Source organism: Manis pentadactyla, chromosome 10 (genome assembly GCF_030020395.1).
Source record: "Manis pentadactyla isolate mManPen7 chromosome 10, mManPen7.hap1, whole genome shotgun sequence".
Taxonomy (NCBI): Eukaryota; Metazoa; Chordata; class Mammalia; order Pholidota; family Manidae; genus Manis; species Manis pentadactyla.
In genome coordinates, this window is record NC_080028.1 from 23,424,376 (window position 1) to 23,438,632 (window position 14,257).

General features: G+C 33.4%; 1 protein-coding gene across 4 annotated transcripts in view; it reads left to right on the plus strand.

The window, feature by feature from the left end:
• The window catches only part of CDK17 (cyclin dependent kinase 17), a 102,081-nt gene that overhangs the window by 55,728 nt on the left and 32,096 nt on the right, over positions 1-14,257 (plus strand). For all 4 annotated transcript variants that reach the window (XM_036891572.2, XM_036891571.2, XM_057486496.1 and 1 more), the window contains exons 3-5: positions 6,160-6,324; positions 10,029-10,162; positions 12,570-12,695. In XM_036891572.2, coding sequence (XP_036747467.1) covers positions 6,160-6,324; positions 10,029-10,162; positions 12,570-12,695 — 425 coding nt within the window. The remainder of the gene's footprint in view (positions 1-6,159; positions 6,325-10,028; positions 10,163-12,569; positions 12,696-14,257) is intronic.

The window sequence follows — 14,257 nt, forward strand, 5'->3', positions numbered from 1 at the left end:
TCTACTGTATGAGAGAATGTATTCATAAATGACATATCTGATAAGGGGTTGACATTCAAATTATAAGGAGCTCACACACCTCAACAAACAAAAAGCAAGTAAGCCAATTAAAAAATGGGCAGAGGAGCTGAACAGATACTTCTCCAAAGAAGAAATTCTGATGGCCAACAGGCACATGAAAAGATGCTCCACATCGCTAATCATCAGAGAAATGCAAATTAAAACCACATTGAGGTATCACCTCACACGAGTAAGGATCACCACCATCCAAAAGACAAACAACAACAAATATTGAAGAGGATGTGGAGAAAGGGGAACCCTCCTACACTGCTGGTGGGAATGTAAATTAGTTCAACCATTATGGAAAGCAGTATGGAGGTTCCTCAAAAAAAACAAAATAGAAATACCGTTTGACGCAGGAATTCCACTCCTAGGAATTTACCCTAAGAATGCAGGAGCCCAGTTTGAAAAAGACATATGCACCCCTATATTTATCACAACACTGTTTACAATAGTCCAGAAATGGACGCAACGTAAGTGTCCATCAGTAGGTGAATGGATAAAGAAGGTGTGGTACATATACACAATGGAATATTACTCTGCCATAAGAAGAAAAGAAATCCTACCATTTGCAACAACATGGATGGAGCTAGAGGGTATTATGCTCAGTGAAATAAGCCAGGCAGAGAAAGACAAGCATCAAATGATTTCACTCATCTGTGGAGTATAACAACAAAGAAAAAACTGAAGGAACAAAACAGCAGCAGAACTGAAGAATGGACTAACAGTTACCAAAGGGAAAGGGCCTGTGGATGATGGATGGGAAGGGTGTGATAAGGGGGAAAAGGGGCATTACCATTAGCACACATAATGTACCCGGGGATGGGGGACACGGGAAAGGCAGTATAACACAGAGAAGACAAGTCGTGATTCTATAGCATCTTACTACACTGATGGACCGTGACTGTAATGGGGTATGTGGTGGGAACTTGATAATAGAGGTAGTCTAGTAACCATAATGTTGTTCAAGTAATTGTACATTAACGATGCCAAAATAAAAATAATAATAAAATAAAATAAAATTCTAGTAAGTTTGTGATTTTGTTTGAGACTTTAATCGTAGTTTTCTAACAACTATATATGCATATCGACTATCGATATAGATGAAAAGGTTCATCACACAAGTGAATCTTGCTAGTATGTTTATCACAGAATCTATCCATTGTAATTGAGAGCACTTACATAGTAGGTAGGCGTATGTTTCACACATTTGACTGTTCTTTTTACAATGTAAAGTATTAGTATACAGATGTTGATATAAAATTAAAAGAGCTTGTTAAATTGAATGGATTAAAATACAAGATCCCGATGATATTTATAGAGCAAGGCTACATATTCAACACTGGAATAGCACTGGAGATGTTATAATAATAAGCAGCAAGAAACTTACAGGAATGCTGCTGGTGTGTCATGGTGTGCAGATTCTCTGGCAAGCCTTCCTTACTTGTTCCTGAAATTCTGTTAGAGATTTGTGCCAGTAGATAAAAGCATGAATACCTCTACCCCCTCCAGCTGAATGCGACTGTATTTGTTATGAGAGAGGAAAGAGGTATAATGGAGAGTGCTCTGAACTTAAAATCAACAGTTAAAAGTCAAGGATTAGAGTGTGGGATACACTAACACACTTACACACTTATTAGTTGTGTGACTCTGGGTAAACAGTTTATCCTACCCAAGCTTCAGTTTATGTCTTTTCCTCAGAATGTCATTATTTTTTCAAGATTACCTGCCTCATTATAATATAGGAGAGGAGACATAGATGAATTTGCTAGAAAACTTAAACTAATAGTTTGGATATAATTTACTTATATGAAGGAGGTAAACATTTTGCATTTGGGTCAAATCTTAAAGATAATTTTGTAATGTCTTACTCCTCTTCCCAGGAGCGAAATCTGAATTCTCTCTCAATCTCCCTTTGAATTCTTGGTAGTAATTAAGCCCCACATTTGTTCTTAAGATTAAAGAGTCTTGCCAGCTATTTGCAAATGATGTTGAGGAGTAAAATAAGTATAGTATACATCTTGTGGGATGGTTTCTAGGACACTTTCTTAACAGGTATTTGACTACAAGTCCAGCTTCGTTTAAAATAAAAGTGTGAATCAAAGAAAATGTACATACTTTTTGGAAAGCTGATTAATATTTTAGATTAATTGTATATTTTCTGGAGTATTTTGGTATTAACTATCTTCAAACATGCTTAATCTGTAATGAGTGGTGAAATGTTGAAAAATTTTTTCAATGAGTACGTATTATTTATTAGAGCTTTCATTTATTATAATAGTAACTTTAACAGGTAGTAAGGAAGAGAAAAAAGGAACTCAACTGAGTTTCCTCTTAACCCAAGTCACTGAAATTATAAAAATGTTATAATAGATATTGATTCCTTGTGGGCTGCAGAGATTGTTGGTAGCCTAAGCTATGTTGGAGTCACCATCTGCTATTGCTCATACCCTGTATGTACAGCCCATGGATTTCACCAGCGCCTTTGACAAAGATTGTATACCTTTCTGGCATTGATCTCTAGAACTTTTGCATCATCCCAAACTGAAACTGTACCCAGTAAACAATAACTCCCCGTTCTTCTTTCCCCTCAACCCCTGGTAAGCACTATTCTGCTTTCTGTCTCTGTCAATTTACCTGTTCCAGTTACCTCACATAAATGGAGTAATTCAATATTTGTCCTTTTGTGTCTGACTTATTTCACTTAGCATGTCTTAAAGGTTTTCATTACTTCTTAAGACACAGAGTGTTATTATCTTATTGAACTGTCTAGTTAATTGCTGTCATGATCTTGAAATGTTAGAATATTTAGATTCTGTCATGGGCCCCATTCTATTCTCTATACACTCTCCTTGGGTGACACATGTAGACCTAGGATTTCGCTATGTACGTGCTGACTACTCCTAAGTCTGTATCTCTAGTCAGGACATTTGTTTGGATCTTTCAACTCATATCCAGATGTCCACTTGGCTTCTCCACATGGATGTCCAATAGGAATCTCAAACTTAATATGACCAAATCAGAATTCTTGATTTCCTTCCCCCCCAGATCTGCTTCTTCTCCAATTTCCTTCACATAACCTAAACCATTTAAAGCTAAAAATCCAGGATTTATCCTTGATTCTTCTTTCTCTGTTACCTTTCTCTCCTGCCTTTTTCCCCTCACCTGCTATCCTAGCCTCCTGTTATTTACTACATAAATAACTTTCAAAAACCCACTATTAATGATAATAATTTATACACTTGATAATGTGATTTCAGTTATTGTCCTTTCACATAACATATGCCCTACATTTTTAATAGTTGGCTCTTCTGGAGATTAAAACATTTTCTTTGGATAGATGTTTTCAGTATAGGTCATTCACTAAAAGCTGGGTGGGAGAGTATGTGTAAAAGTATTTTGTAGGCTTGTCTGCTGGCCCTTTGGTTCAGCCTTTCTAGTTATCCTAAATTTTACTGCTTCTCTCCATCCTAGTTCATGCCACCATCATTTGTTGCTTAGGGTACTGTAATCATCTCTTCCTTCTGTTACCTTTTTTTGCTTTGTTACCTTTATTTGCTACCAGTAGCAAATAGTGATGTTAAAATATTTTTTTAAACAATTACAGATTCAAAGTAAGTTGCAAAGATAGTACAGAGAGGTCTCACGTACCCTTCTCTCAGTTTCCCCTTTGATTATGTCTTCCGTAACTATAAATAAAATCAAACCCAGGAAATTAACATTGGAATAAAGTGTGAGGCCAGTTCTGTGTTATTTTATCATATGTATAGATTCATGTGACCACCAGTGCAGTCAGAGTAAAGAGCTATGGCATCACCACAGAGAGAGAGCCCTCTCATGCTACCCTTTATCATCATCCCCACCTCTTTACCTCCCATTATCCCTGACTTCTCAAAGTGATATTTTTAAAACATGAATCAGATCATATTACAACTTACTTCAAAGCTATCACAACTGATTCCAATCTCAGAATGAAATTCAGACTTTTATGGTAATGTACAAATCTGCTGATCTCCCTGACTTTACTTAGTAATACCATGGCCCTTGCAGTTATGTGCGATAGCTACAAATGACTTCTGTTCCTCTGACACTGTGGTTCTCAGAGTTTGTTGCCTGGACCAGCAACCTAAGCATCACCCAGGAATTTGTTAGAGATGCAAATGTTCCCATTCTGCACCAGAGCTATTTAAAGTTTGAGGACCACTGCTCTAACAAGTCAACTGTGCCATGTGTCAGCTTTTGCACTAGCTTTTCCCTCTGTCTGGCATATCTTCTAACCTACCACTTAGCTATCTTCCCTTGGCTGGCTCTTCCCTTCATTTATATCTCTGTTAAAAATACCTCTACAGAGAGAACTTCCCTTCATATCCAGTATAAAATAGCAACTCATTTATTTTCTATCACATCTCTCTATTTAATGTTTTGCATATTACCCATCATTATCTACTATTTTTATTATTCATTAGTTTCTTATCTGTTTTCCCTTCCGATAGATTTTATAATCTCAAAAGAGTATTACGTTGTTTGTTTTGTTCACCCCTTGACACACAAGACCTGGAATAGTGCTTGTCAAATGGTAGGCACACAATAAACATCCCCTGAATAATTTATTGTTTTTATGATCTCCATCTCTTTTTAGCTGTATTCCCAATGACTATAAAACTATTCCCGAGGATGACTTTAAAAAGCAACTAAAACAAATGTTGTCTCTAGGCATAATACATATTATGACTCCAGATATGTGAAATATTATAACCCAGAAAGAAAAATTTTCATATATATTCTAGCCTGTATCTCACAGTATTTGTAACTAAAATAAGGATTTATATCAGGTGCCCCTCCCCCATTCATTATTAAATCATTGATTATTTTACCAAGCTTAAATTAAGATCTGCTAAAATCCTCGACAACCAGCTAATGCCAACGAATGTACAGGCCATTGGACCCTTTGGACAGACGTTCTCCTTTACTGGTTAGGTGCTTTCCTTATTTCTAGTCTGATATTCTACCAAAGATTAGATGACTAGGCCTTGTGTGAGCCTTGAGGACCCTTTCACCCCATCCTCCCTCTCCTTCCCTTTTAGGCAGCCATTATCAGTAGAGGCACATGTCAACTGACCTTAACTTATTTTTCCTAAGCTCATACCTTGGTCTTGTTCTGTGGATCCAAGCCACCCCTTCCTGTGAACTTGTCCTTGGTGTCTGATAAGCCTTTATGCGTAGGGGAAATTCCCTTATTAGAAGATAGCCTTATTTCTTATTTTCAGCTTTACAAAAGAAAAGTTGGCTCCATGTTAGAGGAGAAGATACTCAAAGAAGCTTCTAAAATTCCTTAACTACTACTAGTAAACATAATTCTAATACAAAAGATTAATTGTGTCACAGAAGATGTCATTGCATCTTTAACCTGTATCAGAACTCTTTAGAGTTGGAAAAAAGTGATGAGATTCCCTGTAAACATTACAAAACAGGATTTCTGCCATTTTTAATTTCATAGCTTTTAAGTATTTTTTTTTTTAATGTTTATGCTTGGTTTATAGGCCTGTGATTTTTTTTTTTAAAAACTTTGTATTAAAACCCCCAAATTTAGGGTAATAAATTTCAGAATCTCTACATTGATCTGCCCTTAAGTACTTCTGTTTTATTCATTAACTGACATACATACCTTTTTGAATATCTAGCAAATAGGGACATAAGTTCCTTCTGGCCAGGACTGTATTTCCATATACTACAGCATGCCTAAGGCATATATGAGGCAGTCAGTAAATGTAGGAGTAGTATGGAAATGATCATGAAATAAAAAAAGCAAATGGATCAAAAATGTATGGGCTATATTAGTAGTTTTGTGATTACTAATTTTGATTATATAAGAAATTGATAATTAAGTTACTAAAGACCAGTTTCAAATATTAAAATACTTTTTTTTTTTTACAGAAATCGTTTTAATTCTAGTACTTTGTATAGATAATCAAATGAGGCTAAATGTAATGATCTCTATTATAACCTATTGTTCTTTTTGTTTTGTTTTCTCAATCCTTCTCACGTGATCCTGGATCTTGGGCTATTAATGGAATGATTTTTCGATAATGTGGACCACAGAGCCTATTGTGAAGAATGGCAGGCCTCCAGCCTCTCACAGTATGCATTCCTTCCTCCATCAGTACACAGGGTCCTTCAAGAAGCCTCCATTGAGGAGACCACATAGTGTTATTGGAGGAAGCCTCGGATCCTTTATGGCAATGCCTAGAAATGGAAGCAGATTAGGTAATTTAATTGTCTACTTTTTAAAACTTTCTGATGGTAGGTCATATATACAGCTAGGTTTTAGTTGTATAGATGTCAGCTAGCCTTTTCTTGTAAGGTAAAAAAATCAATTTGAAAATAAGAGAAATAGAAAGATGGAAGGGTCTAGAGAGGTAGTAGTGCTGACACTACAGAGGATAGCATTTGAAAACCTGTCCACCAGGAAGAAAACAAAATCCTTAGCATGTAGATGTAAGATTTCAAGATGAATGGCAGCTTGAGAGTGTGTGATTTAGGATCGTACCTTAGTAATTCCAGATTATCACCATGTGATAGCCCAGTGCAATGATTAGTATATATGATTACCCTTTGAGTTGTTTTCTTACATCACTATGCCATTTTAAATATCAGGAAAAATATATATCTGCAAGTTTCTGTTTGTTTATTTCTCTGGTCTTTTTTTGATGATGTTTAATTTGTCATGTTTTGATTTTAAAAATTATTTTCAGTATAATTATTTTATAATCTCATATGACAAATCACATTTACCAAAGTGTCTGAGGGTTCTATTCTGCTCTTGCTTTATCTGCCTACTCTTGCCATGGTAGATTATTTCTTCACGTGTTTTATTAATTTTAGGAGTGTGAGCTTACTTACAGTGGGGTTTTATCTATGGGAAATGTATGAAGGCCTTTATCTCTATAGGTGTAATCTTGAAGAGAATGGTGTGCTGGAGTTGGCTCACACTGGTTCATGAGAGATGATTGTTAGATATTCAGGAATTTTGCAAGCTAGTTGTTAAAGATAGCCATTATTAAAATTTAAATTATATAAACCTACAGTTAAGCTGAATTAGAAACAAAGGTAATGAATATCAAAAGCCACTATTTCCTAATTATTTTACTACTGTTTACTATTACTCATGTTTTGGGGTTATTTATCTCTATTGTATCTGTATAGTCAAAATACTATATAATGGTATGTATACTTCTTCTCAATTATATGTTCAGTAATGTCATGTTAGTCACTGAAGTTGGCCACGGAGGGAGTATTTACCCCACTGAAATTGGAGAATACTTCAGATCAGGGGTTGACAAACTTTTCCGTAGAAGTCCAAACAGTAAAATTTTGCAGATTTTGTGGGCCGCATGCGGTCTCTGTTGTGTATTCTTCTTTTAAAAATCACCCTTTAAAGATGCAAAAACCCTTTTTAGCTCAGGGACCGCACAAAAACAGGTCACATTTGCTGATCCTTGGTCTAAACTTACAAAAGTGATTTTGAAAATACTAGTAATGCAGATTTATTTTAAAATGTGTTGTGTCTGTAGATGTTACATTGTAAATGGCATAAAATTGAGCCATTTGAGAAGAAATAATTAGTATTCAGGAGTCATTAAGTGATTCAGCAAAGAAGTTGCTCATACCAGTGACAAATGAGTGAAGTTTGGAAATAAGCCTCTATTGTTTCACTTTTGTCTTACTAACGGAAATAAAAATACTGATATTCGTGTTGAAACTGTACTTGTTGGTTAATGACATGAACAATTTCTTGGTTGAGTCAGTTGGTACTCAAGTGTTTATTCATAGTCTGAGATTAATATGCTCTTTTGTAGTACTTGCACAATAGGACAGATTCATTTTTTTAAGTCAAGTCTTTTACTGAAGATACAGCACTTTGAGAGTTTTTAGTCCTTTCTATAGGAGGCTCTCACTTGTAACTTGGACACCCCAGTCTTCATGTTTTATCCCTGTGGTAGCTAAACCCCAGCACCTTCTTACCAAGATCAGCAACCCCTCTCAAGGAAGTAATAGAGTCAGTTTATGTATAACAGCTTTGGGCTTTCAATTCTTTGTCTTTGCTCTCTGGGTATTATGCAGACATTCTTGCAAACTTAAAATATTACTATGTTTTACTCAGTATTTCCTTGAGGAAGGAAGATTTTCAGATTTTGCTGGAGATGGAAGGCCTGGTTAAATTATCTTCAACATTTAAAGTGTGTGCCAGAAAAGAATACTTGGCCTCGTATGTGTTTGGTGCCATCAGATTAGGAATTTATCACCAATACATCGACTTTTACTGCCAGATTAGTTTTTTGTTTAAATCTCAGTATAAAATTTCTCCAGAAATCTCTGTGTAATTGAAGTGTATTCTTAAATTCCTTATTGATCTATTAGAAACCACTACCATTTGCAACTACTTATCTATGTGAATAAGAATTTTCTCAGTAATGTTACCAAGACAAAATATAGAAATATATGAATTTGAAGACTGATAAGACCCTTGAGTTCAATTTTTTGTTAAATAGTTCTCATATTTTTATAAGCAAATTTATTTATTAAAAGTTCATATTTGTAATTTTAAAATACTATTTTTGTTTTACATATTGACATTTCATTTGAAAGAAAAGGTCCAGTTATCTAGACCATTCTTTGATTTTTAGCTTATATTCAATTCATTGGAATGTTCGTTGAGCACCTTCTAACTACCCATGTTCTGTTAAATTTAGTAATGCAAAAGTAAGTAAGTCAAATCTTGTCTCAGAGGATCTCAAAACTTGGTGTAAAAAAAAAATCACATGAACCAAAAAATGCTTTTCAGTGCAGTAGGTGTAGTAGGTATGGGCCCAATATTCATCTGTGTCTGTGAGTAGAAAAGATTTCACTGAATGATGACACATGAGTGTAGTTTCAAAGAATAAGTATGACTTCACCAAATTGATAAAATGGGGAAATGCATCTCTTACAGATAAGAAAAAAGTGTGTTATAGCATTGCAGCATGAAGCTTTTTGTGGAATGAGTATATGTATAGAGAGGACCAGTGGCAAGAGATGTGTTTGAGATCTAGCAGTTGTTTGTTTCTGGTAGGCTGCTCTTGCTAGGTGAATTAGAGGATGGTTAGCATGTGCAAATAAATGAGCAGCTTATACAGGTACACAAATTTGGTTGTTTAATATTCTCAGATGGAATTAATCTCCCTCCATTCTACTCCCATTCAACTTTTATCCCTATTGGAAAAATATCATAACCCACCTTTATTGTAATTTAAATATGTTTTTGTCTCCCAACAGATTTTTGGTGGTCACAAGCTTGTTTTTGTAGTTCTGGTACAAAGTATATATTCAGTGAATAATTTTTGAATCGTTGTTGTTTTATTTTTTAACACTGGGGGTCGGCGGTGGGGGAAGCTGCATTAGCAGATATATAAAATATTTTTAAAGAATAGTCAAAGAACTAGCTCATTTGGCTGTAGACCCAATGGCACATTATTTAACAGAAAGAATAGTAAACTAAATAAAAGGCCAAATATACCGGCTTTCTGTTTTAGCTCTGCCTCTAAGCTGTGTAACCTTTGAAAATTATTTAACCTTTCAAGGTCTTGGTTGACAGATTTGGAAAATGAGAGAACTGACTAAGTAATCCTCAAGTATTATTTTCAGGCTATAATTTTATTACTCAGCTTGATAATAGCCTGAATTTTAATTTTTTGCATAAGTTTTCATAATCTGAGGATGTAAAAGGATTTCTCACTACTGTTTTAAGACATTCGAGTCATATTTTTTTTTTCTATTAGCTGTGCACCTGTGCCACTGAGAATGTAAAAGACTTTATGCTGTGATTTTTATGTATTAGCTGTCTATGTATTACCTGTAGGGTTAATAAATTATTTGATAGAATAGGTATAATTCATCTCTTTTAAGATAAATAATACTTCATTCTGATGCAGATATTGTTCATGAAAATCTAAAAATGGGATCAGATGGTGAGAGTGACCAAGCTTCTGGGACATCATCTGATGAAGTCCAGTCACCTACGGGTGTTTGTCTTAGAAATCGTATACATAGACGGATCTCAATGGAGGTAACCATTTAAAAAAAAAAGGTGCCCACATATTTGTGTTTGTACAAATAACACATACACATATGTGTGTGTGTGTGTGTGTGTATACATATATATATGCCAGAGTAAATGCCTACTTGAAAATTTTCATGAAGGCAAATGACACTTACACAAAGTTGTTTCTTTGCATCAGTAAAGAGTAGTGTTATGAATAGTTCATTTTTTGTAATTATCTACTACCCCAAGGCAAATATACTTAATTGCATTTACTTCTACAAAACACTGCATAAGGGCTCTGCAAGGGAAACATGAATTCTCAAACATTCCAGAAATCAAGAATGATACATTAGCAAAATTCTTTCTAGAAAAATAAGATTTTAATTATATTTATGAGATTCGTCTGGATACTCCATATTTTATTTTTAAAATATTTCAAATTTCAAAAGGTTTGTTGAAAATAAGCACCAGCTTTTTTTTCTTGCTTTATATTATAAATATGGATATCATTTCCTGTATGGTTTATTATACCTGCTCTGTAGCACATATCAATTGTGTAAAAGAACAAAGATTTCATTTGTTTTTGTCAGTGTTATATATAAACTTTAAGACAGAAGTTGATTATGAGTGTTACCATCAGTATATACTATAGATTAAAATAGGTTTTTTCAAAAAAATTGAACATGTTTTGAGTTAAGAATATTGCTTTTTCAGTGGTGTTGAGTTGAGATGATGGTTAGGGCATTTGTCCTAGTAGTTAATCATATTTTCATTGATAAAAGATTGCTTCAGAATCAGTTAAGGAAAACAACATCAGTTTCTAAATGATGAATTAACATTTTCAGCTCTTGAGATCATCTTGCTATCTGTTGATATCACTATAAATTATATCACAGTAATAAAAAAAATCTTTATTTTTCTTCACCATATTTACGAATTTATTACATGTTCTAAAGTTTTCTTTACTATTGGGATCTATATGATCTATATGTGGGCTTTCTCATTCTTCCATTGAGCTATATTTATTTTTCCTCCAAAGGTGAGACACTTGATTATATTCTTTTGTTGTGTATTTTAATATCTGGAAAGACTTCTTTTTTACCATCTCCCCTTCTTCAGACACATATATATTCTTATTTATTTTAGAATGTTTTTGTTTTTCTAGGTAAATTTTAAACATCTTGTTTTATTTGAAGACAAATATTATTGTTATTATTTGGGTTATGTAAAATATAAAACTAATATGGAAAAACCATTATCTTTTCATTATTTAATCTTAAATTAAATATACCATGGTATATTTCTGTACTTAAGTTATACAAATCTGTCAGTAAATATATAGTTCCTATACATCTCAAGTTTGTTTCATTGTCTGGTTACTATTGTGAATAGTAGGGATTTATTTTTATAGGATTTATGTTTCTTGATGTGATAATACAGGCAAGATTCCCTTTTATGTTTCTTCCAGTTCACATTTATAATTTAATGAAATAGAAATGCCTTTTATATACTTCTTTCCATTGATATATCAATAATAAAGTATTTCACTTATCTCAGTGTGTTGCAAACAAAATCATCAAGTATCTACTTGAGTAGTTATTTAAACCAATCACATTTTAGATAATTATTTTTTATTGAAGGGTAGTTGACACACAGTATTACATTACATTAGTTTCAGGTGTACAACACAGTGATTCAACATTTATATACATGATAATTCTAAGTACCAGCTATCACCATACCAAGTTGTTACAATATTTTGACTATATTCCTTATGCTATACATTACATCCCGGTTGCTTATTTATTTTACAATTGGAAGTGTGTACTTTTTCTTGGTTGTTGTTGTTAGGGCATCTCTCATATTTATTGATCAAATGGTTGTTAACAACAATAAAATTCTGTATAGGGGAGTCAATGCTCAATGCACAATCATTAATCCACCCCAAGCCTAATTTTCGTCAGTCTCCAATCTTCTGAAGCATAACGAACAAGTTCTTACATGGAGAACAAATTCTTACATAGTGAATAAGTTACATGGTGAACAGTACAAGGGCAGTCATCGCAGAAACTTTTTAAACCAATCACATTTTGTGGTAGTCTTTGCCTATATGGCATAATAATATTAAAGTAAATTCCATGTTGAATTTACCAGAGAAATGATTCAGAAATAACTGTTGCAGAGTACAGTATCTATAAAACTATGTTGTATACTTTTGCTTACATTAAGTATGTTTGCATTCAGTATATTATATATAATCAACATGGATAACTTCACAACTAAAGTAAAACTTTATAGTTAGTACTCATTAGGAAATAATATATTAGAGCCCAGGAATTCAAAAGTTAAATGCCCTTGTCTCCTCTATTTATGGTTGTCTATACCTATCTTTTTTATTTTCTTTCTTTTCTGTCTTTTTTTTTTTTTTAAGGATTTAAATAAGCGGTTATCACTGCCTGCAGATATAAGAATACCTGATGGATATCTGGAAAAGTTGCAGATAAACAGTCCACCATTTGACCAACCAATGAGCCGAAGGTCTCGTAGAGCTTCCTTAGTAAGTTTTTAGTCTCCTATACCTTTACCATCAAATCTGTTTATTTTTTAGTATAAATGTTTATATTTATATTTAATTTTTAAAAACTAAATTTTATTACAATGCCTTTTGGATTTTGTCATTTTCCATTCTTAAGGGTTTAAAGATACATATTGGCATATCAGCTATAGCTCAATAAAAAAATGAAAAAAATACTAGTTAAAAATCTAAAAAAATAAAGATGTACATTGGAAAAGGAAAATGTAAGTAAAAATAAAATACAAGTATTTTATTTTTTGGAAAATTTTATTGGTGTAAAGAATATGTATTATATATAAAAATATAAAATGATATACTGGAAATATAGAAAAGTACATAAAGCATAATTCTGTAGCTCAGTGACTATTTGCAAAGTTAACATATCTGTGTAACCAGTAGCCAGATCAATAAAATAAAATTCCCCAAACTCCAGAAATCCCCATCTGCAGCCTCTCTGTTCACTTTCTACTTCCACTTCCTCAACTGTAGCCATTACTCCTGCCTTCTAATGCTGAAGATTAGTTTTACCAATGTTTTCCACTGTTTGATTATTTATGATGTCCTAATACCTACAGTTTAAAAAATCCCTTTGTGTACTTTTTAAAATTCTCTTAACTATTCTTTTCTTATTACATTTTTAAACTTTACATAATTGAATGTATAAATTATAAAGCACATTTTATACATATTTATATAATAAAAATGTGTATTTCTACAAGTTTATATATGTATACATATATATTCCACAATACATATTCTTTTGTGGTAGGCTTCTTTTACTCTGTTATGCTTGTGTTTCACCTAGGTTGTTGTGTGTATTATGGTTCCTTTGTTTTTGGTTGCATGGTATTCCATTGTATGAATATACTGTACTTTACCCAGTCTCCTGTTGGTGGACATTTACAATTGGTTGTTTTTAGTTTTTGGCTGTTACCAACTAGTGCTTCTGTCACCATTCCTGTACATGTGTTTTGGTTAACATATGTAAGCATCTCTGTTGGGTACATACCTAGGAGTGGAATTGTTGGATCTGATGGTATGCGTATGTCGAGCTCTCCTAGGTAGTACCAACAGAGTTTCCATGTACCAGTTTACACTCCCACCACCAGTTCTAGTTATCCTTACCAATTTTTTATATTATCTCTCTTTTAAAAATTTTAACGTTTCTGGTGAGTGTGTAGAGTATCTCATTGTGGTTTTATTTTGCATTTTCCTACTAAGTTGAACACCTTTTTTTAGCTTATTATCCATTTAGATATCCTTGTTCATGAACTACTCAAGCCTATTGCCTTTCTGTTGGGTTTTTCTGCCTTTTTCTTATTTATTTATAGGAATTCTTTTACTTTCTATATAAAGGATCTTTATCAATTGTATGTCTTGCAAATATCTTTTCCTAGCACGTAGCAGTTGATCCAGCACTGCTTATTGAAAGGAATCTTTCCCTCTTGTAACATCACCTTTAGCATGAATCAGGTGATTGTATATATGAGGATCTCTTGGATGATGGTAGTCCTTTAGTAGATGTATATATGAAGTACTACAGG